The sequence below is a fragment of the Gadus macrocephalus genome, chromosome 2 (genome assembly GCF_031168955.1).
Source record: "Gadus macrocephalus chromosome 2, ASM3116895v1".
Taxonomy (NCBI): Eukaryota; Metazoa; Chordata; class Actinopteri; order Gadiformes; family Gadidae; genus Gadus; species Gadus macrocephalus.
In genome coordinates this window covers 19170212-19196349 of record NC_082383.1, presented here as the reverse complement: position 1 = coordinate 19196349, position 26138 = coordinate 19170212, and the positions used below count along the sequence as shown (strand labels likewise).

The window sequence follows — 26138 nt, the reverse complement described above, 5'->3', positions numbered from 1 at the left end:
GAAAAGCTCACGAAACATCAGGCATTTTAGGCCGCAACAATCTTAAAAAAGGCCCGCGAAATCCTGGAGGGACTGAATTGTCCGTTTTATTGATTTACAATACTGCCCCCTAGTGTTGAATCACTAGTATGGGAGACTACAGCTGGAGTGAAAGGAACATTATGTTGAACACATGTTTATAATCCCAGCAGTGGATAAGCAATCCTCTACCGAACCCTAGAAACCAGAAACACGTGTGTATCTCCAGAAAATCAGCACCTAAAAACACAACTTTATATGCATCGATAGAAGCAAGTGATAACCTCACCACACACATGCATCCTACGTTAAGAGTAACACTGTTATTCTACTGTGTTCTTGTGGGCTATAGTATAGCATGGAAGGGGATTAGGGCCACATGTGAATTTATTTTTTGTTCTTAGTTTTAAATCAGAATTCTGAGATGAAAGTCAGAATTCTGACTTTAATCACAGAATTCAGACATTATTCAGACTTTATTCACAGAATTCAGACTTTATTCACAGAATTCAGACTATATTCTTAATTTATTCACATAATTCTGACTTCATGCTCAGAATTCTGACTTTAAAAGTCTGAACTCTTTTCATTCTGATTTTAAAGTCATAATTCTGACTTCAGAAAATCCAAAAGTCCTAACTCCCAAAGAAATATATAACCCTACCAGAACATCTCCACCTTAAAAACACAACCTTATATTTGACCAACTAATAAAAATACATAATTGCCAATTTCAACAGGGTGTCCTCTAGGACCCGGGGAACCTGCGCGGTTCATATAGTGTGGGCATGAACAGGGTGGTCTCTTGGACCTGGGGGAGCTGCGTGGTTCATAGCGCTGGGGGGGTACCGAGCACATCATGTTATGAAATCCAACATACTCAACATGTAGCCTTGCTGGCAGATCTCCTACAGCCCGATGTCGACTGCCGCCAGACGTCTTCCGACGGGATAGTGCGTCAGGAAGGAGGTCGAAAGTAAAGGTATGGCGCATGTCTGTGCCCATGTCCTATAAACCGTGGGATAATGCGTCAGGAGGGGGTTTAAAGTTCATGTCTGTGCCCATATTTTATGATCACATCTGGTTCAGAGACAAGACACCGCAGCCTCCGGCCGATGCTCCTATACTGTTCACTATTCATAAACATAACTTAAAGCCACGTTCATATCTTTTCATCCACCCATAGTCTCAGTTGCCCACTTTACCCTTCTCGTTTGGGCGTTTGTATCGTCTCTACATGTCTTTCACGTAGCCTGGCAATTTTTAACTAAAACCTCATCCAACAGTTAAACCTGACTCAGATTTAGTATGCACATTATGTTCGCACCCCTCGGATTAGTATGGACATATATTCGTGGAATCATTGATCTCACAACCGCATTGAATACAAACGATCAACTCTTATAATTCTGCTCCTAGAACAGGACCCCATTCCGATGGGGGTCTGATTTCATAAAGTCATTATTAAAGTTAAATAACGACTGGGATAAGTTTTAAGACTGAACTGTGACACAGGTTATGGATCGCTTCCCGGCCGCCCTCCTCCTCTTCCTCGTCCTCCTCCTGTCTGCGGCAATCGGCCTGGTCCGGGCTGTGATCGATCAGCCTGATCGATATGACTACTGCGTGCTGGGGGCGGGCCCCGCCGGGATGCAGGCGGGACATTTCCTCGCCAAAGCCAACAGGAACTACGTCATCCTAGAGCGGAACTCGGGCCCTGGGAGTTTCTTCAACATGTAGGTGTCTGTGGGCATCCCTCCATGACCTGATGATACTTGTTATACTGTCTTGTACTGTTTGGGTTTTGATGAACTTCTTAACCTCGTAAGGTATTCCTTACATTCGAGCCGGTAGTGTTGGTATTATAGGCCTACTGATACTGATACTATTACTACTACTGCTACTACTATTACTACTGTTATTCTGTCCGGAATGCCATTTCTACTATACTACTCTACCTAAGGCTATTCTAATATAAATATATAATACTGTTCCTACTATAATACTGTTCCTCTCATGGTGTTCCTGTATAATACTGTTCCTGCTGCTCTTCCACTATAATACTGTTCCTGATGCTTTGTTACTATAATTCTGTTTTGATGCTCTTCTACTATAATACTGTTCCTGATGCTCTTCTACTATAATACTGCTCCTGATGCTCTTCTACTATAATGCTGTTCCTAATGCTGTTCCTACTATAATACTGTTCCTGATGCTCTTTTTGTTGCTCAGCTACCCAAGACACCGGAAGCTGATCAGCATCAACAAGATCTACACCGGGAGGCGGAACCGGGAGTTCAACCTGCGCCACGACTGGAACTCCCTGCTGAGTGACAGGCCTGACCTGCTGTTCCAGCGAATCAGCCGCGACCTGTACCCGCCGGCCGACGCCTACCCGCGCTACCTGTCCCTGTTCGCCGAGGAGCTGGGGCTGGAGGTGCGCTACGGCGTGGACGTGGGGAGGGTCCGGGCCGTCCAGACCCCCTCGGGCCGGAGGTACATGCTGACGGACCGGAAGGGGACGGAGTACAGCTGCAGGTAGCAGAGGCCCCTGGGTTTACCTTATACCGGGGGGGGGGGGGGGCATGAAGATGATCTCTTTATCTCCCTATCTTCCTCTCCCCCGCCTCTCCCTCTCCCCCTTCTCTCTGCCTCCCTCTCTTCCTTTCCCCTGTCTCTACTCTCCCCCCTGTCTCTCCCTCTCCCTCCTTCTCTCTTCCTCCCCCCCCCCCCCTCTCTTCCTCTCGCCCCTGCTCCCTTGTCTCTCCCCTTTCCCTCCCCCTCTCTCCCTCTCTCTCCCCCCGGCAGGGTGCTCCTGGTCTCCACGGGGCTGTGGGACCCCCAGAAGGTGGAGTTCCCGGGCCGGGACCTGACGGAGGGCTACGAGGCGGTGTCGGTGGACCCCGAGGACTTCGTGGACCAGGCGGTGCTGATCCTGGGGAAGGGGAACTCGGCCTTCGAGACGGCCCAGAGCATCCTGGGCCGGGCCAGCCGGGTGCACCTGTACAGCCCCAGCCCGGTGCGCCTGGCCTGGCAGACGCACTACGTAGGAGACCTCCGGTACGGCTGATAGGAGCGTACCTCATCTGGTGCGAGAGAGGACAGAGAAGTAGGAGATTTATAAAAAATTACAAAAGTGCTACGATTTTAATTGTTGTTGTTGTGCAATGACAGTGCAGTACAACTGTAATCATTCTGGAGTTTAGCGCCAGATGCAAAGACAGGTTTTCCCAATAGTACAAAATAATATATATCTATAGTATATGTACAGTATATAGGAAACAGCAGGAAGTAAACTTGAAACTGACACGAGTGGCAGCTCTAGGTCATAGCAGCGCCCTCTTAGACTAGATTAGAATGGATTCGATTGGGTTTGACTAGATTACATTGATTGGATTATAATAAATTTGATTAGATTAGACGAGATTAAATTAGTCTAAATTATAACATTTAACATAATAGATTAGACTAGATTAGATGAGGCTAAATGCTAATGTATAACATCATAGATTAGACTAGATTAGATGAGGCTACATTATAATATATAACATCATAGATTAGACTAGATTAGATGAGGCTACATTATAATATTTAACATCATAGATTAGACTAGATTAGATGAGGTTACATTATAATATACAACATCATAGATTAGACTAGATTAGATGAGGCTAGATTCTAATATATTACATTTGATTAGACTGCAGTAGAACAGAGTGCACTGTACCCTGCAGCTGAATGACGTCATGGTGTCCTCAGGGCGGTGAACAACGAGCTCCTGGACACCTACCAGCTCAAGTCCCTGGACGGGCTGGTGGAGGGCGGCCTGGAGGACATCGCCATCGTCCGTCGCCACGACGACCAGGGCCCGCACCCCTCCACGCCGCCGCCGCGCAGGAGGGGCCGCCGGGCAGGGGGGGCGGGGCCCCGGGAGACGGAGGGGGAGGGGAGGGGGGAGGGGAGGAAGGGGGGAGGAGGGCGGCTGTACCTGACGCTGGCCGATCTCCTTGACAACCAGGACGTTAGGAACGGGTCGCGCGTCGCCGCCGCCAACCTGCCGGCGTATCACTATGACAACTTCTCCCTGCGGCAGCCGTACGACCGCGTCATCACCTGCCTTGGCTTCACCTTCAACTTCTCCATCTTCGACGGGTAGGAGGCGCATGTTCAGTACACACTTTTTAACTTCAATATACAATATTATATATATTACACACTCTTTAGTATATTACATTAAGGTATTATTATGTTCCTTCTATGTGAACTAGCAAAGAGGAATCAACAGGGAGCTTACGATACAATATTACAAAGATTAGTAAGTGCCGATCTAATAAGTATTGCGATTCGGTCAATATTGCGATTCTGTCGATATTGCGATCCAATGTTCGGATGTTCTGGTGCGTTTTGAGGTTTGATGTGGTTCAACGTTGTGTTTTGGGTCAGGTTTGGCTCTTGGCTGCCATTCTTTTTCAAGGTACTGTGAAAAAACAGAACCGAACATAGTGGGTGCAGATTGACTATAAGTGAACGCACTAAAGCGCCCCCACGTTGGACAGAGCCTTTCTTCTGATCATACATTTTTAAGTTGCCCTGATGATATAAAAGTATCGAGGACGCAAAGAATCTCGATCTCCACCTGGCTGTAGTCTGTCCCCCGTCCTGAATCTGACCCTAGTTCCAGAGCTTTCTGACCTCCATCCTGCCCCCCCCCCAGCTCGGCCCGACCCCCCAACAGTGAGGTCGCCCGGGGTCGCCTGCCAGCCGTGAGTCCCTGGTACGAGGGGCGGGGCACCCCAGGGCTGTTCATCCTGGGGACCGCCGCCCACTCCCGGGACTACCGCTCCTCCGCCGGGGGCTTCATCCACGGCTTCAGATACACAGGTGAGGGTCTGGGGGTCCAAGGCTTCAGATACACAGGTGAGGGTCCGGGGGTCCAAGGCTTCAGATACACAGGTGAGGGTCCGGGGGTCCAAGGCTTCAGATACACAGGTGAGGGTCCGGGGGTCCAAGGCTTCAGATACACAGGTGAGGGTCCGGGGGTCCAAGGCTTCAGATACACAGGTGAGGGTCCGGGGGTCCAAGGCTTCAGATACACAGGTGAGGGTCCGGGGGTCCAAGGCTTCAGATACACAGGTGAGGGTCCGGGGGTCCAAGGCTTCAGATACACAGGTGAGGGTCCGGGGGTCCAAGGCTTCAGATACACAGGTGAGGGTCCGGGGGTCCAAGGCTTCAGATACACAGGTGAGGGTCCGGGGGTCCGAGGCTTCAGATAACCAGGTGGGCGTCCAAGGCCATCCTCAAACATATGTGATCTTATTTTCTATGGTCATATTCCCCCCCCCCCGCAGTGCGAGCCGTCCATCGTGTGCTGGAGCAGCGCTACCATGGCAACCGGTGGCCGTCGACGCCCCTGTCCGTCACCCAGCTGCACTCCTGGATCCTGAGGCGGGTCAACGAGGCGTCGGGGCCCTACCAGATGTTCGGGGTCCTGGGCGACGTGGTCCTGCTCAAGGGGTACAAATGTTTGTCTTCTAGAGCACTGGTTCTCAAAGGGGGGTACGCCTACCGCTGGGGGTACTCTGGAGTGCTGCAGGGGGTACCCCTGAAAATGTCTAAAATCAAAACTAAAAAAGGTTGTGAAAGTTGAAATTCTGAAAGAAAATCAAGAAAGTGGTTGAAACTTGAAATCTGAAAACAAGGAGAATCCGTGAAAAATAAAGCTTATTCAGAATCAGCAAAATAATTGTCAGTTTCAGGAGGAATATTTTTGAACGGGGTCCACCTCTACATGCTCTGACCCTCCCCTGGCTTTTTCCTTCTTTTGTTGGGAGGAATCAGCCAACCGTTGCATTAGGCCCAAGCCCAGGTCTCCCACTAAATTGTACATTTTTGCACCCTTTTAATGTTGGGAAAATAGAACACATACATTTTTTACGTTCATGTTATTTATTTTTCTCCCAAAAATGTTTTCTGCCGGTAAAAGCTCAGCCGTGATAATATCTGATCACTCTGTTCCCAGTACTAACGGCTCCTCCCCCCACCGCAGCTCCCAGTGTGAGTACCTGGAGGAGTTCCCGGTCCAGGCGCTGCCCCAGCTGCCCTCCCTGGCGGGGCACCCCGTCCCCCAGGGCGGGCTCCTGGTGCTGGTGATGCAGTACGGGCTGAACCGCTCCGACTCCCTGGGCCCCGGCCGCTCCGAGTCCGAGTGGACCCAGGCCTGGAGGTCCAACTTCCTGCACCCCGTGCTGTACTACTACGACCGCCTGCCCACCGGTGGGTGGTCCGGACACACACACACACGCAGCTCAGCTACCGTCCGGGAGGAACCGTCGTAAACCTCTCTCCTGGCCTCCACAACATATCCCTTACAGAAAATAACATCCTTGTACAGATTCTGCAGATTAGCATTTAGCTGCATTAGCATTGCCGGCCATGTAAACAACAGCAATATATCACGTTTATGTATCGCATTGGTCTGTTTTAGTGGAGCAATTACTCAGACCAATGTTATGCTTTAAAGACTGCATGAGGTGCCACTCAGAGTGCACCTTTCCCTTTTACAAATGTCCGACCTGGGGTAATAAAAGTAGACCTTATCTTACTTCTAAACAGTCTCGTATTTCCATGCAAAACAGGATATGAATGTGTGCTTGTACTGTTATACCAACACGTCTTTCTTGTTCTGGGTTTAAGATATTCAAACAAAGCTGCAGGAAATCCTTGAATTCATCCAAATTAGGGACTGAGCACAAATGCGGTGAAACAAAACCAAATTTGTAACGTTAAACATTGACATAGTTGTTTATATCCCTGGTTTGGTTCACTACGGAGAAGGGAGGGGGGAGAGCTCAGAGTCTCCGTTCAAACAACTAACTTCATACAGAACTCCCTGGCCAGGCCATGTCCTCTGGGATCCTTATTGGTCCACACACAGCCGTCGGCCTCTAACCGCCTTCTCCTATTGGTCCTCAGAGCGCGACATGCGGCGCCGGCCCGCCGGTTGGCCGTTGCCGCGGCCCAAGGCGGTGCATCACATGATCGAGGACTTCCTGACGGAGTGGGATGGCCCCGTGTCACATGGTCAGCCGCTGCGACGCTTCCTGGAGCACTGCCTCCGGACGGACCTCAGGGCCTTCTACGCAGGTAACACACCTGGTGCTGTCTACCTGAGGAGCCCTACAGATAGCAACAATCAGTGTCTGAGGGCCCCCACAGGCAGAACCAATTTGTTTCTAGCCCTTCAAAAGGTAACACACCAGTCAATGACCAGCTGAGGGCCCTTTTAGTTATAGATTAGTTCTAGATGTACATTCACTAAGAGTGTGACATCACTTCCTGTTCTTTGTGAGTGTGACCTCACTTCCTGTTCCCCCCTTCCCCCAGAGACCTGTTTCCTCCTGTCCCTGACCCATCGGAGGCCCCCGCCGTTCTGCCAGCGGGGGTACCTGGAGCGGCAGGGCGTGGCCGGAGAGGCCCGGGCGTGGCGGCCCCCCAGGGACGAGGCCCCGCCCTCGGGGCACGACTCCGACTCGTCTGAGGCCGGCCCCTCGCTCCCGAGCTACCTGAGCCCCGCGGGAACCTCGGTCTCACTGGGCTCCAAGCTGGAGCTCTGACTGGCTACGCTAATCGCTAATACGCTAACCGCTAAGCTAACGGCCTGAAGTCTGGGGCCCCTCCCTCGCTCATTACCTCATTCACAACCAGACCTTCCACTTGACAAACCAAAAAGACATGGTTGATATACCACTGGAGGGGAAAACTAGGAGTATGGTTAGTAGTAGAGGTGTTCCGCTCCCAGCCCAAGGGTCCTGGGTTCGAACCCCAATGTCCGCGGCCTACTTGTACCTGCTCCTCGATGAAATGTTTCTCAAATAAATTCACTGTAACTAGCTTTGGATGGAAGCATCTGCTAATGACTATGTAGTAAAAATAAAATGTTTTTTTAATGAGATGGAAGGTAAGGGTACGTTTTTACATCAAGGTGAACGTTTACATTATATGAAATCCTGTTATGCATTATTCACTGTTTATTTTTATACTTTGTGTTAAGATGACATGTAAAAAACACATTAAAACGAGATTGTATACTACCGCTTTAAATGTGTTTGTGCCTGTGTCTGTGTGTGTGACAGAAAAGGTCCACGCCCGCCTTCCAATGTGAGTCTCTGATTGGGTCCTCGGCTGAGTCGATGCTATTGGCCAAGAACAAATAAAGAACACGGAGTCTGATTGGCTACTAGCTGGCTCCTTTACGGCAGCACAATGGGCGTGGTTTTTACTACGTTTACTCGACAGTACGGGAAACCCCGAATTAGGGACATTTTGGGTCATTCTGAGACTAAATCTTTATAAATAGTGAATGAACTGCAGTATACGAGACTCCTAAAACGCTGGGGATAAATCCTCTTCTTCAATCGTGAGGTAAAACGGCAAACGCCAGCTTTAAAGTTGACTGTTGACAATGAGCATTGTATTTACTTTCTGGTTCTTCCAGACCAGCGGACCCATGCAGCGAGCCTGACCCCTGAACAACCCAGAGCCAGCCTCCGAAGGCTCCCACCGTCGCCATGGACGGATGGAGCCCGATAGCCAGCACGGCGTCGGACCACGATCGGTCGAGCAGCGAGGGCGAGTACATGGTGGAGCCCGGGGAAGCCCCTCCGCTCGACGGGGAGGAGGAGCGGAGGAGAGGCGCGGAGACGGGGATGATGATGGCCGGGGGGACCACGACAACCACCACCACCACTTCCACCACGACCACTGGGTTCTGCCTGGGTGGGATCTCCGGGGGGAACAACATGGTGTTGGGTCGAACCGGACCGGCGGCACAGTCCGAGCTCCGGTACCTGCACCTGCTATGGGAGCCGGGGAGGACCGACCCCGGGTCAGGGGTCGCCAGCAATAAGCTGGGGAAGGTGACCGGGGGCAGAGCCCGGCGACTCGGCCGAGCCTCCAGGAACCTCAGCCCCATTGGGAGGGATTTATACGGTCAGTGATTCACTGTCAACATGCAGTCTGGTAGTCTCTAGTAGTGATTCACTGTCACCATGCAGTCTGGTAGTCTCTGGTAGTGATTCACTGTCACCATGCAGTCTGGTAGTCTCTAGTTATTATGACTGTCACCATGCAGTCTGGTAGTCTCTAGTAGTGATTCACTGTCACCATGCAGTCTGGTAGTCTCTAGAAGTGAATCACTGTCACAATGCAGTCTGGTAGTCTCTAGTTATTATTCACTGTAACAAATCAGACCTGTAGTCTCTAGTAGTTAATTACCATTGCCATTATGTGCCATTATTATATTGTTATTGTCAGTGAGGGTGTTGGACAGTACTACTATCATAGTACTACTGTCTAGCACCTTCAACCTAATTTCTGTCTTGTCAATAGTGCTGTTCATCCTGACTTTTAGTTTAATTTCTCGTTATTCCAGCTATGAAGAGACTCCGAGAAGCAGCCAACGGCAACGATATAGATACGGGTATGTACGGCAAGCATTGAAGAAACATAAAGGAGCCAAATAAAAAAATCATCTTATACTAATAGTGTGTTGTACCGTTGTTGTTGTGTGTTGTGTCTCATGTTGTGTTGCTCCAGTGCGTAACCTCCTGCTCGAGGACATCGACCCGTGCGCTGCAGACGACAAGGGGAGGACCGCGCTCCACTTCTCCTCCTGCAACGGCAACGAGAGCATCGGTAGGTGGTCAGGTGGGGCGAGGCGTGGGTTGGTAGCATGTAGCTCCACGGTGGAGCTATACCCCCTGGTCGTAGGAGAGGGGTTGTTATGGATCACGACCAAAGATGGTTTGCGATCCAGATGTGGGTGGGTCTCGACTCTGCCCCACAGAGAATCCTCGGCACACCTGAATTGTTGATGGTATTGTGCTACAGAAGTAGCGCAACCACTCTCTTAAGTAATTTAGAAGGTTTCAACATGCAAGCAGTGTACAGCGACAGAGTCCAGTGAGTGGACATTAAAGAGCAGGTAGGGGTCAGGGCCTCCTGCTCAGGGATGGAGACGGGGGCAAGGCAACGGACATGTATGGCCCTCTCCGACCGTGACCTCTTTGTGTTTTCCCCGGGTGCAGTGAAGCTGCTCCTGAGCCACGGAGCAGACCCCAACCAGAGGGACGGACTGGGTAACACCCCCCTCCACCTGGGTGAGAGCAGACACACACACAGACACACAGACAGACACGCAGAAAGAAAGACGTCCATCAATATAAAATAATATGTGGTCATACTATTGTGTTTTCATAATTATGTATCTACTGCTATCTGTAACTTTTTATCATCAGTAACCGACATTCCAATGTATAATGTAGGTGCGTGTGATGTCATTGACGTCATTTATTATAAACATTGTAAATGTGTGTATTTTCCAGCCGCCTGTACGAATCATGTGCCTGTAATCACCACGCTACTGAGAGGAGGTGAGGTCAATAAAATACTTCTTCAAAGACTTACGTAGTAGTAACAAAGTAAATGAGTACTATTTCGTATCAACAAAGAACTGCTTCATATAAAACAATTTCTTCATGCTAGCAACACCTTTTGAGAGTTGACTCAATCCCTCGCTCTCTTTCTCTCCCTATGTCACTCCCACTCTCTCTTTCTCGCACCGTCCTTTTCTCTGTTTCACTCTCTCCCTCGCTCTCCCTCTGTGTCTCTGTTTCTCTCTCTCTCTCTCTCTCTCTCTCTCCCTCTCTCTCTCCTGCCTCCCCCCCCCCCTCTCCCAGGCGCACGTGTGGACGCCCTGGACCGCGCTGGGCGGACCCCCCTCCACCTGGCGCGCTCCAAGCTCAACATCCTGCAGGACGGAGACTCCCGCAGCATCGACACGCTCAGAGGGGAGGTCACTCAGGTACCACCGCCCTCTGCTCAACATCCTTCCAACAAATAAATCTTTGTTCCATGACGTCACCAAATGATGTTGTTCTTTGCATACAAACACGGCTGCATTGGGCCCAAATATGATGTATTACATGTTGAACCCCATGTTGTACACCGTATTTACATCATCTACTGATATTTCACATTAGGGCTGATATCAGACAGTGGACAGCGATGGCGACGGGTGCGTTTGATTCTGTTGCCTGGCTAACTCTCTGTCTGTCCGTCTGTGTCTCTCCCTTTCCCTCTCCCTCTCCCTCTCCCTCCCCCTCTCCCCCTCTCCCTCCCTCCTGGCCTCCCTCCCTCTCAGATCATCCAGATGTTGAGGGAGTACCTGAACCTGATGGGTCACAGCGACGCCCGCGAGAGACTGGACCACATCTCGTCCTGCCTCCAGCACACACGCACCAAACAACAGGTTGACCACACACACACACGTACACACACACTAAACCACAGGTTACTATCACTCAGCTGTTAACACACTATACTACAACTTCTTCTTTTTCCATCTAGTCAGCATGAAACACACACCGGTTCCGAACAACAGATAACTATCTTTCAGCATTTGACACACACAATACCACCTCAACTATTAGTACTACTTCTGCTTTTATTATATAGTCAGCTGTAAACAAACACACACTGATCAACTGATAACCTGTTGATCTGTTAACACATGGACCAAACAACAGGTTACTATACAATCTGTTTATCTGTTAGAATGACACACACACACACACGCACGCACGCACGCGCACACACACACACCCAAACCACAGTTCACTGGGTTGCCGCTATACTTGTAATATTACAACTGCTATTACTAAGACTGTTATTATCTCATCAGCTTTTAACACACACACCCCAAACATCAGGTCTCACTTACTTATTATACTACCACTACTACTACTACTACTACTATTACTACAAGGAGTAGTTTTGCCCTCTACGAAGTGTCGCAGTTGTTTTAGATTTTTGCATAACAATCCTTATCTTGCCACACCAGTCTGTTGATAAATATAATTGTGAACCAGGATCTTGGAAAATGCATAATGCATGATCCTAACCAAACAAAGATAAGACGTCTGGGCTTTGTATTGTGAGAAAGAAAACACCTTTCTTCCGGTGGACCCCACCTCGGCCCCTGATAAGGGGGGGCCGTCAGCTCCAGGGCTAGGTTGAGAGGTAGAGTCAACCTGCCTTGCTGCTGGCCTGGGCTGGCCTGGTAGAGCCTCCCCTTACATGCTAGTCTCTACCACAAATAACCCAGTTGCCGATAGAGGAAATACGTGCTAGTCTCTCTTCTGCATGGGCCTGTCATACAGAGGATGACGGCTGCCTCTTGGGCCTACCTGGATAAATAAATGTCTTATTAATAAATCTGTCTGTGCTGTCTGTTTGTGTTGTCTTCCAGGTGGACGAGGTGACCGACCTGTTGGCCAGCTTCACCTCTCTCAGTCTACAGAAACAAGACCTGGGAGATAGGTAGAGACGTGTGTGTGTGTGTGTGTGTGTGTGTGTGTGTGTGTGTGTGTGTGTGTGTGTGTGTGTGTGTGTGTGTGTGTGTGTGTGTGTGTGTGTGTGTGTGTGTGTGTGTGTGTGTGTGTGTGTGTGTGTGTGTGAGAGAGTACAGTCAGTTGTTCTTTGGAGGAAGTTTTATTTTATTTTACCAATGTTTTTTTGGATGAAGATTGAATGACTGTTAATGTTAACAATCTACCTTCCGTTCGTAATTTATAACATGCCATGGATGGATTTGAAGATGCTTTGTTATGTCATAACTGTTTGTAAGTAAGTGGTTTATCGCTCGTAATGACGTACAATCAATTTTCACATTATGCTTTCATGACAGTGTTGATTTTTATTTGTTCTGTATTTCTAACCATGAATTCAAAGAAAACGATTTTACGAAATTTGTAGTAGGGTTATAAGTCATGGTGTATTATTTATAAAGCAACATTTGAGCATCAAGCTCATGACATATATACGAACAGTGAAGGAAAAAACCCACAATATTCTGATGTCTTAACTCAAGATAATTCCGTTGAAGTATTGTTGATGGTTTTATTCGAGGATATTCCATATAACGCCTTGTTTAATGCCCTTGCATGGTACATTAAGTGTGTTGTGTAAACTACTTGTTTAACTGTTTGTATATTGGCTTCAGTTCAATAAAAACTTTGGATAACCTTTGTATGGAGAAATACTGAACTTCCTCTATATGTGCCCGCACAATTTGAACATAAATAAAGTTTGAACTTGTTCACACTTTGTTGTACTTTTCGATACCTTCTAAATGTATTTTATTTACATATTATACAATTGACAACCATTTAAATAATTATTTCGCTCCCCTAAAACTATAATAAATAATATTATAAATAAATGTTTTCAGAATAGTGACATTTTGCGCCCCCTACCGCCTGTCGTCGTCACAACCCACTCCTGATATGGCTACTACCGCTCTCCTCCGATTGGCTGTGCCCCCTAAGCCCCGCCCCCACCAACATGCATTGTTGTTCCCCGACATCCAAGATGGCGACCGGACCCGCGTAAAATCGCTAAATTCACAGAGGTAGTACGCTTTAATAACCCGTATCCTATCCCTTTTCCCGATGGTAATACATCCCACATAGTGCAACCCATGCGCGAACACACATATGCATGGAGTTGATCGTATGGAAGTCCCGCTTTAGCCCTCCGTAAGAGCGGCAGGGCCTCGGCTGCCGCGCCGGGCCGAGAGCCGCCCGCCGCGGCGTCGCCCTCAGACCCGCACCGCCGCGACTTCCAGCCGCACCAAGTCGGAGCGGGTTTGAAATGTCGGGAGTCCCAAGTGAATGAAAGGGGGTGTGTTTGTGTATCTCTTGCGAAAGTAGGCGGGAATGAGTGTATAAACATTGAATACTAATATTGGTCATTTAGTGGTTGAGCAGCGTTGGTTTAATGAGGCATTAGTGTTTGGGTGGTTTGCAGCCCAAAGTTGCTCTGAGCTTTCTCCACTTTACCTGATGGAGCTGGGCAGGATTCATTTGACATCCCGGTGGTACCTGTGAGTGGATCGACTGGCCGCTAGTTTTCTTTTCCACTATGTGGCTGAGTAGTTTTGCCCACACTGCTGGATGTAACCGTGCAATAATTTGTGGTGATGATGATAATGTTCTGCGGTCAGTATTTAGAAGATGACGTGTTTGTTGTGTTACAAGCAAAGCTTGAATCAGGTAACTGAAATGTATGTGTCTTTCTATGTACTGTTCACAGGTCATTGTCTGGTCTGAATGCGGTCCGTAGAATCGAGGAGCTCTGAAACCACTTTGAGGAGGAGAGAGGACAGACCATGGCTTTTGAGGAGATCATCAGTAAAGGAGGAATGGGTATGGGACTCTCGTCTTCGGTGTTATTCTCTCCAGGGGGCACTCCAGTTGGTTATCAGAATGTGTGGTTTTATATATGTGTTATTTTTATTTCAATCTACAGTATATTACAATTCCTGTTAGTATAGTACAGGACAGTGATTGAATCCCAGCCCAAAAGGTTCGGAGTTTGATTCCCGATTTCAACCGCCTAACCTGAATTAACTTGAAGTCACTTTGGATCAAAAGTGCAAAAGCCAATATTCTAAAGCTAAATATAAAATAAAACAATAGATACAAATAAGTAATCTAAAAATAATTATATTCAATATATAAGACATATTTATGTCTTTATGGACAGGGGAGAGTAGACTGACCGGAGAGTGGTTTAAAGAAGAGAGGGAATGACATGGTGGCATAAGACACACACACACACACCCACACACACACCCACACACACACACACACACACACACACACACACACACACACACACACACACACACATCACAGGCCAAAGGTCACTGCCATAAGGATAACCTCCGTGTCCCTCCCCCAGACGTGGGCATGGAGGGGGATCGGGGCCTGGTGGCAGGCCGCAGCCAGCGGGAGAAGAGGAGGTCCTACAAAGACCTCCTGAGGGAGGAGGAGGAGATGGCTGCGCAGGTCCGAAAGACCTCCAAGAAACGACCAAAGGTTCCTCATCCCACCCCTCCATCTCGCAGGGTCTCGTTTTATTCTTCATCCGTGTGTCAAATTTCTACATTGTAGCTTTTTCATTCCATGAATCCATCTTTCCATCGGTTTCACCCCTGACCCCCACCTCAGACATATTGGAAGATGCATTCTAAGGTGGACGTGTGACCGTGTTTCCCTAATGTCAAGCCTCCCTTTGTTTTTCTCGACAGGACTCTGAGCTGTTCCTGCTGGGAGGAGACGGCCACAAGAAGAAGAAGAAGCAAAGTGACGACTTCTATTACCGAGGTGAGAACCCCTGACTGAGGAGATCAGACAGAAGCAAACGATGACTGAAAGTTCAGACAGAAGCAAACTATGACTGAGGAGTTCAGACAGGAGCTAATGATGACTCAAGTAGACACACACACACACACACACACACACACACACACACACACACACACACACACTCCTAGCGATGCTCTGATACTTGATCAATGCTAATCTAGAACCCTTCCTAAGTGACCCTCCTACACTCTCAGACGCGTGGGCTGTGAGGCAGTGAAGGGATGGTAGAGGATCTCCTGGTGGATCTCAGTGAGACGGGACTGCCACTTAGACAGTGTCCACACCATGCTGTGACTGGATTAATGCGTCCAGAGCTCTCTAACTCTCCGAGCGTGTCCGCTGAACAGAGCACTTGCCCCAATGTCTGGATCACAAACCATTTATAAATAATTGTTTTCTGTTACATTGGATCGTCCTCACAGTGGCCATTTTCAGATTCATCCACTGTGGAGAACACTTTGAAACAGCTCAGTTTTCGTAGTGGATGGAGATGGCCTTAGTTATGATTAATCTTTTACTGGAACACTGGAATCCGGAGGGACTATGCAGTCCCTCCGATATGCAATTCTGTAATTATCACGATACAACCTCACAATCTCAGGTGGTACCAGGTCTGTCGAGGTCTGACTTGGATGATGAAAGTGGACTCTTGGTTAAGACATTACCTCTTTGTCTTAGAAAATATAAAAGCATAAATATTTGTTAGTATTGTGGAAGGACAGAAATGCAATGTCATTTTAATGTCGTGTGTGTGTGTGTGTGTGTGTGTGTGTGTGTGTGTGTGTGTGTGTGTGTGTGTGTGTGTGTGTGTGTGTGTGTGTGTGTGTGTGTGTGTGTGTGTGTGTGTGTGTGTGTGTGTGTGTGTGCGCGCGCGTCATCCCGCCGCTCAGACCACGACGGCACCGGCCAGCCCGCGCACAAGAAGAAGCGCAAGTCGTCGGACCGCTCGCCACAGCTCTCCTCGCTGCCCCCCCCCTCCTCCCTCTCCTCCTCCTCCTCCAACGCCACCGACACGGCCATGGGCCTCCTGCAGGCCATCACCTCCCCCCTGGCCACGGGCACGGCGCCCAGCCCCCACATGAACAAGAAGCCCTCCTACCCCTCCCTCTCCTCCAAGGACCGCAAGCACGGCTCCACCAGCGGGGGCGGGAACAGCAAAGGAGGCCACTCCTCCCACTCGCGGCCCGCCTCCTCCTCCTCGTCCTCCTCCAAGAAGCACTCCTCCTCCTCCTCCAAGTCGTCCCTGTTCCACGGCGGCAGTGGGAAGGAGGAGCCGCTGGCGCTGCGCGAGGCGGACGGCCTGAAGATGAAGCTCCTGGTGTCCCCGGAGCGCGACGGCTTCCCGGCCCCGGGGCCGCCCCCGCCACCGCACGGCGCCAAGGGCCCCAGCCGCAAGGAGAAGGAGCGCGGGGAGCGCGGCGGGGCCCCCGGGAAGACAAAGAAGAAGGCGTCGGCGCGGGAGCCGCTGCCCATCGTGGGGAAGGAGGTGGAGGTGGAGGGTAAGGAGGACATGTTGGACGTAGAGCTGCTCCGGGGAAGGGGAAGGGTCAGCTTAGAGAGGGACTCTGATTGTTTTAGAATCAGAGTCCTTTTACATGGTTTTTATTGTAGGTTTTGCGTGTTTAAGATAGAGGAGGCATTGTAGACGTGGAGGGGGAAATAAACGAGTTCTTACCAGAAAGAAAGAAAGGTCTATTTTAGTGTGTTATTAAAATACAACACAATGTTGATAGCATTTATTTTGAATGAATCCCTCATCACAAGTAATATCTTTGCCCCTTTTGTTATATCCAGTTATAATGACACTAAATCCTAAAGCTAATCAATTAATCAATTCAGACTTTTTGAGAACATTTGCATTTTTGTAGTTTAAGTTTTAAATGACTTGTCACTAGAAAGCTCTATCCTACCCTAGACCATCAAGTCTTCTTATTGGTCCGTTGCTTGGTAGACTCCTAACCAATGGGACGCTCCGCCCTGCAGGTCACTACGGTGGGGGCATGGGCGACGACAGCTCGTCGTCGGGGGGCGAGTTGGAGGCCGGGGAGTTGGTCATCGACGACTCATACACACACCTCTCCAAGAAGAAGAGCAAGAAGAGCAAGAAGTCCAAGAAGAGGAAGGACAAGGACAAGGAGCGCGACAAGGAGAAGAGCGGCAAGGAGCGCAAGCACAGCAAGACGTCGGTGTCGGGTGGGTAACCATGACAACCAAATCCAACTGTTTATATATGTATATATATATATATATATATATATACATATGCATAAATTACATGTACATTTACATTTACGAGATTTAGCAGACGCTTTTATCCAAAGCGACTTACAATAAGTACATTTGTCAGAAGAAAGACAAACAACAATATATCGCTGTGGGTACAGTAAGGATATTCATAGAAACAAGTGCCAAGCACTAACCATCACTAGGTTAAGCACCAGCCAAGAGATGGTTAAGCTTCATGCATTTAGCAGTTGCTTTGGTTGAAGCTACTTATAACTAGAGCTTGGTAAAAATATCGATTCATCAATGCACTGCAATTCATTTCTTCTCAATTAAATTTCGATTCAGATTTTCTTTTAAATCGATTTTATTTCCATATAAAAAAGAAAAAAAGAAGCATACTCACTCATTGTAATCAAGAAGCGACTGGGCCTAAATGTAAATGCCCTTTTACATTTGTCCATGTTACTTTTATGCTGCAAGTTTAGCTCAGGAACAATACATACAATGGTGTATTCCCTTTTTGCTAGTTAAAGCACAATGAAATGGTTAATTTAGGTGTTTTTGTCATCTGCATGTATTATTGTATCGATTTCGAAGCAATTGGATCAATATCGAACCGAATCGAATCGATATTGAATCAAGACCTAATGAATTGAATTGTGAGGTACCTGGCAATACCCAGCCCTACTTATAACAGTGGGTTCTTTCCTCTTAGACCTTGTATTTCTAAATATATTAAATATTAATTTCACATTACAAATTATGTTTAGTCATTTATAATATAGATTAAATGTTTGTAATGTAAATGTTGCCATCATATCTGCAGTGCATTCTTTTAGTTTTTGAATTGAATCCATACTAGAACGGCAAAATTATCGGGTTCAATTGTGGTTCTTCAAACTCCCCCAATAGTCCAGGGAATTGCAAACCGCTGTTCCACACACACACGCGTATGAAGCAGCTCTGATATCAGAGAACAGCTGAACTGTTAGTGCTTGGCACTCGGTTCTGTGAACATCCTTACCGTACCGACAGCGATATATTGTTGTTTCTCTTACTTGGATGTGGACTTATTGTAAGTCGCTATGATAAAAGTGTCTCCTACATGCCCTCCATGTAAATGTAAGTAGTTAGAGGGTTCCTCTCTCCCGAACCAGCTCTCTCCCGTTCACTGGGTTTTACTGACCTTGTGTCCCCGGTCCCCCCAGACGTGTCCAGGGGCCACGGCCACGGGCACCCCACGGTGAGCCACAGCGCGGTGGGGCCCATGTATGCCATGAACGCCCCCCTGCCCCCCCATCCGCACCACCCCCACCATCAACCCCCCGGGGAGGCCCCCCCGGACAAGAAGAAGAAGAAGGAGGAGAAGGAGAAGCACGGCAAGGAGAAGGACAAGGTAGTAGTAAAGGGGAGGGGTCAAAGGAGGAGGTGGTTGTAAAGGGGAGGGGTCAAAGGAGGAGGTGGTTGTAAAGGGGAGGGGTCAGAGGAGGAGGTGGTAGTAAAGGGGAGGGGTCAGAGGAGGAGGTGGTAGTAAAGGGGAGGGGTCAGAGGAGGAGGTGGTAGTAAAGGGGAGGGGTCAAAGCAGGAGGTGGTAGTAAAGGGGAGGGGTCAGAGGAGGAGGTGGTAGTAAAGGGGAGGGGTCAGAGGAGGAGGTGGTAGTAAAGGGGAGGGGTCAGATGAGGAGGTGGTAGTAAAGGGGAGGGGTCAGAGGAGGAGGTGGTAGTAAAGGGGAGGGGTCAGAGGAGGAGGTGGTAGTAAAGGGGAGGGGTCAAAGCAGGTGGTGGTAGTTAAGGAGGAGGTGGTAGTAAAGGGGGGTGTCAGGGGTCATTCACTGACATCAGCCATCTGAGTCTGCGGTAAAATAAAATGTAGAATTATGTGGGGTTTTTTCACACTATTTTCTAAAGGTTTGTTGTTTACCGAGTTAGCTGCTGTGTGTTGTTGTGTGGACTCCTGATCCGTGGATGCTGTAATTAAACACACATTTTATTGAACCCTATCAACTAGCATTATCAATTCTACACTAATTCTAATTAGTTTATGTTGTTCTCAGAGTTGGCTGGGATTTTTTATTTGTTTTGGTTTTACCGGCTGAAAATAAGTTTACATTTATTATACGTTATTTTTTATTATTACACGCACTACAACAGACGTGATTCACAATGCTTTAAAGTAACAACATAAGCCCCAACCGTAACCTGTGGTTAGGGTGGTACACCCTTAACTTAGCAAATCATCATCCTCATCTTCTTCTCCTGCTGTGCCTCTCAGCCAAAGAAGAAGAACACGACAGCCTATCAGGTGTTCTGTAAGGAGTACCGCGTCAACATCAACGCGGAGCAGCCCGGCCTTGGTGAGTGCTACCATGACTCAGACCTGAATTCAGAGGCGTGTCCCACAGCAGCGGGCGGGGCCAGACCACTCCCTGAAGGAGGGTTCAGGTCGCGCGGACGTTGGGGGTGGCATCACAGTCTTCAAAACAAAAGCCATTGTATCCCCTTCTCTGTGTTTGTGTATCCAGTGTTCGGGGAGCTCAGCAAGAGGCTAGCAGAGGTGTGGAAGGCCATGCCTGAGAAAGACAAGCTGGTGGGTGTTGCCTGAAAACATGTATCAAAAGGATCGCCTGTTCTCCCTGGCACTCGCTCCAGCAGACCTGCTGTGTGTGTGTGTGTGTGTGTGTGTGTGTGTGTGTGTGTGTGTGTGTGTGTGTGTGTGTGTGTGTGTGTGTGTGTGTGTGTGTGTGTGTGTGTGTGTGTGTGTGTGTGTGTGTGTGTGTGTGTTTCCTGACCTGTGTGTGTGTGTGTCTTGACCTATGTGTGTGTCCTGACTCCTGACCTGTGTGTGTGTGTGTAGGTATGGAGACAGAAGGCTCAGTACCTTCAGCACAAGCAGAACAAGGCGGAGGCCACCACGGTGAAGCGCAGCACCTCCACCGACACCAAGAGCAAAGGGGCCCTGAAGAGTGTGGGCGGGGCCACGGGCCTGGGGTCCCCCTCCAGGGGCTCCGCCGCCGGCCTGTCGCTGTCCCCCGCCCGCATCCCGGAGGTGGACCCCATCGACGCCGCCGCACACCTGCAGCTGCTCGGGGAGTCGCTGTCCCTGATTGGACACCGGCTACAGGAAACCGAGGTGGGCACACAGACAGACAGACAGACGCAGAGACACACTCACACACACACACACACACACACACACACACACTTTTGTAGTTTTACCTCTGACTGGCCTTCTGTGCATTAACTGAATATTATTCTTATTGTTTGTTATAGCATTTTTATAACGACGCCTCGTTTTATTTGTCCTGTGAGGCTGTAGACTAATTCTCACATTTTTGATGTTGTGTATCCGTCTGTCTGCCTGATGTTCTAATAACCCCGGTGTGTGTCTCTCAGGGCATGGTGGCGGTCTCGGGTAGCCTGTCTGTCCTCCTGGACTCCATCCTGTGTGCCCTGGGGCCCCTGACCTGTCTCACCGCTCAGATCCCTCAGCTCAACGGCTGTCCTCGGAACGTCCTGGTGCGTCTTCCTTAGACGAGTAACCCGTTTTACTCAAGCTTTGACTTTCAGTCTTTTGTCTTGGAATGTACTATATCAATAAAGTTACTGTCGGCTTATAATATCAGTTATTAGTAATTATTAGTTGAGTATTATCTTTAGTTTTCAATCAATCAATAAATGAATGTTGGGAATCAGTCATAGAATAAAACATCAAACAAAATAGTAATAAAATAAAGCCGATAATTAAAGAACATCGTTGATCATTCCAATAATAAATACTCCATATTCCACCTTAAAGAAAGAAGCTAATGCAAACTTTCCCTCCATTCTCTTCCCTCCTCAGTCCAACACGCTGGACAACGTGGCCTACATCATGCCCGGCCTGTGAGGGCACCCCCACTAGCTTCAGTTGTCGGTCAAGACGAAGCTAGCTAACGTCGGTCGGCGGTCAAAGCGAAGCTAGCCTCTAGCACTCAAGACGACGCTCACTTAGCTTGGTTTTCACGATGGTGCTAGTATTTGTTAGCGGTGAAAGCTAAGCTAGCGTTCGAAAAACGCCAAAACAAAAAAACGTCCGTTAGCCATGATGACCGCTAGCGTCGGTTGGCGCCACCTGGTGGCCAAGCAGACAACCAGTTTGAGTACAAACGTCGTTCTTCTTGAATGGCCATCAATACACAGGCTTTTAATCAGGCCACGAAAGAATATGTGGATATTTTTTAGTTTTTAAATAGTATTTTTCAAAAAAGAAATGTTCTTTTTGTAATTGTTATACTTTTAAAGGAAACCTATTTTGCCTAGCTCTCCCTCGGCACGAATGCTCGGTTTAACTGTTGTTATATGGTGTGTGTTTTCTTAATTGGTGTGCCCACGTTTCTATAAGTGTGTGTGTGTGTGTGTGTGTGTGTGTGTGTGTGTGTGTGTGTGTGTGTGTGTGTGTGTGTGTGTGTGTGTGTGTGTGTGTGTGTGTGTGGGGATGCAGAAAGTGTTTGATTGCCACTGTTACGACCAAGGCAGGTTTGTTGTGTACAAAGCGTGTATGTTTAACAGTGTCAGATGATGGTCGCAGACCGGTTATCTTTTCTACTTGTGTGTACAGATACAGTTTGGACGGGGTCCGGGTATTTTACTGGACATCAACATAATATATTTCACAACTTATTTTTCATTCATATACTTGATGCTATGCTGTTAAATATTTGCTATGACCCGATGTTTGCAGCTTTTAAATCCACCAAGGACTTTGCTCTGTTGAGCCTTTTATGAGGAGCCTGTACAACACAACTACACACTGACTGTAAGATACCCCAAATACTGACATTAAACACGTTTTTCAAGAAAATTATCTGTATGTCTCTGCTATATTTCACCTTGGATCTGGACTATTGTTTGAAGGTAAGGAACATTAATCCCCTTCCAAACACAATGGCATTAATTGCGCTTTAGATCTTTTCAAACTACATAAAGTAAAATTGAGGCTATTAAAAGTAGGCTATGAGATGGTAGAAGAACAAACAACCTACTGGCAATAAGCTACATTTGACATTCACTGGTAGGCCTAATTAAATAGCAAATATGTATTATATAGTAATAAATAAATAATTTAACAAAAATATACAGATACAATAAAAAGTAAGAAAACGAAACCAAAACAAATAAACTCATAGCCTAAAGTTTATCCTCTGGGTATGTAGCCGTTATGATTGTGTTCTCATAGATATTAATACACACACACACGCACCGTGGAAGGTATGTGACTCTCTGGGGTGTTTGGCAGACCGGTTCACGCCACAGTGACGGCAGGCGGGGCTGAGAACGAGGAAGTAGATCCAGACTGTCTGAGTTTTTATGACCATAACAAGAGGAGCAGCAGGATGGACGAGGAGGCATCACAGCACGGTAGGCCCGGATAAATCAGTCCCTAGATGTAAACGCATTGTCCCTGCGTAAGTTGGTAGGTTTTAAACAGATAGTCAGTAGAGATGTTGAACGTCCCCTTCATTAGAGACTGCGGGGGGTCGCCCATCAGCGCGAATAGAGCGGCGTCATGTCTAAACTGCTTGCTAGTAACACGTCCACCATGTTTATCGTACCACGTCAGACTTAACGAAATCCCGATAACAAATGAGCAAACCAACTTGTTTCGTGTCATGTTGTGTATTAAGAAGAACCGGAGCTCCGGCTGGTGCTACTGGGCCGAGCCGGGGCAGGGCAGAGCTCGGCCGGAGACGCCATCCTTGGCCGGCCAGCCTTCCAAAGCGGGGAGGACGTTGCTGGTGCCCAGTGTCAGAGGCACAGAGGCCGGGTCGGGGGGCGACAGGTGAGGCTATGGACCTCCTGAGAAAATGCGACTCACTTATTAAAGATATCCCGCGAATAGACAATATTGTATAATGGCCAGATGGAGGAAAGCTTTTATTATTATTATTTTATTATAATCTATTTAGGGCTGAGGAACATTAAGTAGTTCCTCTATTCATCATTTAACAATATATGCAAATATTGTTTAGTCATATGTTCTCTCTCTCTCTCTCTCTCTCTCTCTCTCTCTCTCTCTCTCTCTCTCTCTCTCTCTCTCTCTCTCCCCCTCTCTCTCTCCCCCTCTCTCTCTCCCCCTCTCTCTCTCCCCCTCTCCCCCAGGTCGTCGTGGTGACCGTTCCAGACTGGTTCAGCCCCCGGGCTCCTCCTCCAGAGGAGGCGCGGGCGCTGGTCTCCTCCTTCGTGGCCCTCTCCTCCCCGGGGCCCCACGCCTTCCTGCTCTGTGTCCCCGGGGACCAGCCCCCGGACGGGGAGGAGCGGGCCCTCGCCGCCCTGGAGCTCATCCTGGGGCCCCTGGCCGTCACCGCCCACACCCTGGTGCTCTTCACCCGCGGGGAGAAGGAGGAGGAGGAGGAGGAGGAGGAGGTGAAGACGCTGGAGGAGCTCCTCTCCACCCGACGCCAGGACCTCCTGGAACTGGTTGACTCCTGTGGGGGCCGGTACCACGCCCTGAGGGGGGCCGGGGAGGAGGAGGAGGAGGAGGAGGAGGTGCTGAGGGGGGGGAGGAGGAGGAGGAGGAGGAGGAGAAGCAGAGGAGGAGGAGTGTGCAGGAGCTGCTGAAGAAGGTGCAGCGGGCGCTGGGGGAGAGCGAAGAGGAGTTCTTCACGTGCGCTCTGTACGAGGAGGCGGGGGGGAGGGTGAGGAGGAGGCAGGAGCAGCTTGCCCTGGAGAGGAAGAGAGAGCCGTACGGGGGGGAATCGAGGAGGAGGAGCCTGGGGCCCACGAGGCAGAGGAGCAGAGCAGGAGGAGCGCGAGTGGGAGGCGGCGGCGAGGAGCGTGGTGGACCTGGACGTGGACGTGGGCGGGGTTCTGGCCTCCCTGGCCGTCTCCCCCGCCTCCCCCCCTCCCTCCCTGCTGTGGGGGCTGTGGGAGAGGCTCCTGGTTGGCTCCGCAGGGTCCCCGGGCTGGTCCGGCCCGAGGCGCTGTTGGGGTCCCTGGTGGGGCTCTTCGTCGGGGGGCCCATCGGGAGGATGCTGGGGGCCACGGCCGGGTCGGTGGCCACCGAGGTGAAGAGACGGAAAGAGAAAGAGCAGAAAACCAAATAGGGAGCAGAAAACCAAAGAGAGAGAGAGAGAGAGAGAGAGAGAGGAGAGAAGAGAGAGAGAGAGAGAGAGAGAGAGAGAAAGAGAGAGAGAGAGAGAGAGAGAGAGAGAGAGAGAGAGAGAGAGAGAGAGAGAGAGAGAGAGAGAGAGAGAGAGAGAGAGAGAGAGAGAGAGAGAGAGAGAGAGGAGTACACCCTCTGTCAGCATGTGTTTTTGCGGTGCACATTATTTATACTTGCGTTTGGTGTTAACGTGAACACAAGGGGGCGCCATAGCGTTTTCCAAATCCCAAACTCACACCAATCTAGAAAAACTGGCAGCCTTTCTTCAAACTACTCCGTTAAACAAGTCACAGAAATCATCTGATGGTGTATCATCGCAACCAATTTGTTCACAATGTCGCCAGATGTTTGCTCCCTACTCGACCAATCAGCATTTATTTGAGGAATCAGCATTTATTTGAGGTGAACTACCATGGATCAATTATACTGTGGATCTGGGTGGCATGCTGACGGACAATTACAAACCAACCTTATGCCAATTGTACTATCTGTTTATACATTATGCTGCAACAGCCACGCGAGAACCTTTACAGTCATTTCACTGCAATGCTAAGAGCTTAAGCTACATAAATGTGTTCAGCTAAACTGCTTAAACCTTTAAAGTATTTATGGTAGAGTGTTACATTTATATTGTACTGTTATTAAGAGAATAGTGCCTTTTCTGGAGTCACATTGTTGCAACGCCCTCAAAAGGCCTGGAGTTGGCTGCAGTTCCTGCCTCCGCTGCACGGGGGCGGCAGAGACCTCGTATCGACCTGCTGACTTTGCGTCATCCCCGTGTGTTTGTTGGAAGGGTCTTTAAACCCTCAAATAAAAATAAAGGCTTTATAAATGTCGACTATTCTGGGATTTGCACCAGACCATTGAAAGAGCTGAATGCTGCAACTCAATGTGCAGAGACAACGTTTGCAAAAATGCCGCAAACTGTCTTCCAATGACGATAATAAATCACAGCCGTCGTTTTTATTTTTGACATTTCCATTCAGCATTATGTTTTACACACACACACACACACACACACACACACAGACACAGACACTGGTGGGATGCAGAGCAAGAGAGAAAGACGAGGAAATTAAGTATTTTATTTTGATAGTATTTAATGGTCCCTAGGAATACTAAAGCTGATACCAAATTTTGTGTTAATCTTTCGTCAATGTATATGTGTCAACCTTCATGAATAAATACACGAGGCACCAATAAGTGATGATCTCCACTATGTTACAGTCCTCTGAAGAACGGATCTGTTTATTATGGGATGTTGATCTGAGGGTTTAGACTCCCAAAACAAAAACAGGCCTGGGTGATTCCAACAACGCCCAGAGCCGACCGAACAAGCCTCACTCCCATACACGCACGCCGCGCGCGCACGCATACACAAACTCACACACGCACATGCACGCAGGTTATGGTTAAGACATGATGTAATTGATACCCCTGCTAAAACCATCGGTCACAACCCATCCTTACAGTTACAATCCAATC

The 26138-nt window shown here is 48.7% G+C and overlaps 4 protein-coding genes across 8 annotated transcripts; all 4 read left to right on the top strand.

Annotated features, from left to right (window-relative positions):
• The first annotated feature begins 836 nt into the window (after positions 1-836).
• foxred2 (FAD-dependent oxidoreductase domain containing 2) lies at positions 837-8118 on the top strand. Its single transcript, XM_060044397.1, has 10 exons — positions 837-1000; positions 1534-1754; positions 2251-2556; positions 2827-3078; positions 3778-4170; positions 4733-4899; positions 5367-5532; positions 6065-6291; positions 6991-7161; positions 7402-8118. Exons 2-10 carry the CDS (start codon positions 1537-1539, stop codon positions 7629-7631), a joined length of 2130 nt encoding a protein of 709 aa, XP_059900380.1. The 5' UTR covers positions 837-1000; positions 1534-1536; the 3' UTR covers positions 7632-8118.
• A 140-nt stretch (positions 8119-8258) lies between these two features.
• Positions 8259-13178, top strand: ankrd54 (ankyrin repeat domain 54). Its single transcript, XM_060044406.1, has 9 exons — positions 8259-8439; positions 8513-9006; positions 9449-9496; positions 9613-9711; positions 10104-10175; positions 10401-10448; positions 10755-10879; positions 11219-11326; positions 12326-13178. The coding sequence occupies exons 2-9, from the start codon at positions 8586-8588 to the stop codon at positions 12398-12400; spliced, it is 996 nt and encodes a 331-aa protein (XP_059900389.1). The 5' UTR covers positions 8259-8439; positions 8513-8585; the 3' UTR covers positions 12401-13178.
• A 221-nt stretch (positions 13179-13399) lies between these two features.
• Positions 13400-22352, top strand: hmgxb4a (HMG box domain containing 4a). Of its 5 annotated transcripts, none has more exons than XM_060044405.1 (12): positions 13400-13486; positions 14170-14282; positions 14821-14957; positions 15170-15245; positions 16178-16786; positions 17271-17480; positions 18722-18909; positions 19785-19866; positions 20035-20099; positions 20367-20642; positions 20906-21028; positions 21354-22352. In XM_060044405.1, the coding sequence occupies exons 2-12, from the start codon at positions 14246-14248 to the stop codon at positions 21396-21398; spliced, it is 1848 nt and encodes a 615-aa protein (XP_059900388.1). In that variant the 5' UTR covers positions 13400-13486; positions 14170-14245; the 3' UTR covers positions 21399-22352. The 5 variants fall into 5 exon arrangements, with proteins under 5 accessions (XP_059900388.1, XP_059900387.1, XP_059900386.1 ...); XM_060044404.1 differs by having other exon boundaries at positions 18722-18912; XM_060044403.1 differs by having other exon boundaries at positions 14821-14987.
• Positions 22353-22769: 417 nt separating this feature from the next.
• si:dkeyp-69e1.8 (uncharacterized protein LOC100001340 homolog) lies at positions 22770-24621 on the top strand. The gene is given in 6 exon segments (XM_060044437.1): positions 22770-22909; positions 23176-23330; positions 23651-24007; positions 24064-24233; positions 24280-24425; positions 24428-24621. Coding segments are annotated over 6 exon segments (1020 nt in total). The 5' UTR covers positions 22770-22884; the 3' UTR covers positions 24595-24621.
• The last annotated feature ends 1517 nt before the right edge of the window (positions 24622-26138 follow it).

What these genes read in the sequence shown, in the direction of transcription:
- foxred2 (XM_060044397.1), top strand. Translation starts at nt 1,537, where the DNA reads ATGGATCGCTTCCCGGCCGCCCTCCTCCTCTTCCTCGTCCTCCTCCTG. An exon ending in CCTGGGAGTTTCTTCAACAT is followed by an intron (nt 1,755 to 2,250) that starts GTAGGTGTCTGT and finishes TTTGTTGCTCAG; the next exon opens with CTACCCAAGACACCGGAAGC. An exon ending in CACTACGTAGGAGACCTCCG is followed by an intron (nt 3,079 to 3,777) that starts GTACGGCTGATA and finishes TGGTGTCCTCAG; the next exon opens with GGCGGTGAACAACGAGCTCC.
- ankrd54 (XM_060044406.1), top strand. Translation starts at nt 8,586, where the DNA reads ATGGACGGATGGAGCCCGATAGCCAGCACGGCGTCGGACCACGATCGG. An exon ending in TAACACCCCCCTCCACCTGG is followed by an intron (nt 10,176 to 10,400) that starts GTGAGAGCAGAC and finishes TGTATTTTCCAG; the next exon opens with CCGCCTGTACGAATCATGTG. An exon ending in TCAGAGGGGAGGTCACTCAG is followed by an intron (nt 10,880 to 11,218) that starts GTACCACCGCCC and finishes CCTCCCTCTCAG; the next exon opens with ATCATCCAGATGTTGAGGGA.
- hmgxb4a (XM_060044399.1), top strand. Translation starts at nt 14,246, where the DNA reads ATGGCTTTTGAGGAGATCATCAGTAAAGGAGGAATGG. An exon ending in CATCAGTAAAGGAGGAATGG is followed by an intron (nt 14,283 to 14,820) that starts GTATGGGACTCT and finishes TCCCTCCCCCAG; the next exon opens with ACGTGGGCATGGAGGGGGAT. An exon ending in GCTGTCCTCGGAACGTCCTG is followed by an intron (nt 21,029 to 21,353) that starts GTGCGTCTTCCT and finishes TTCCCTCCTCAG; the next exon opens with TCCAACACGCTGGACAACGT.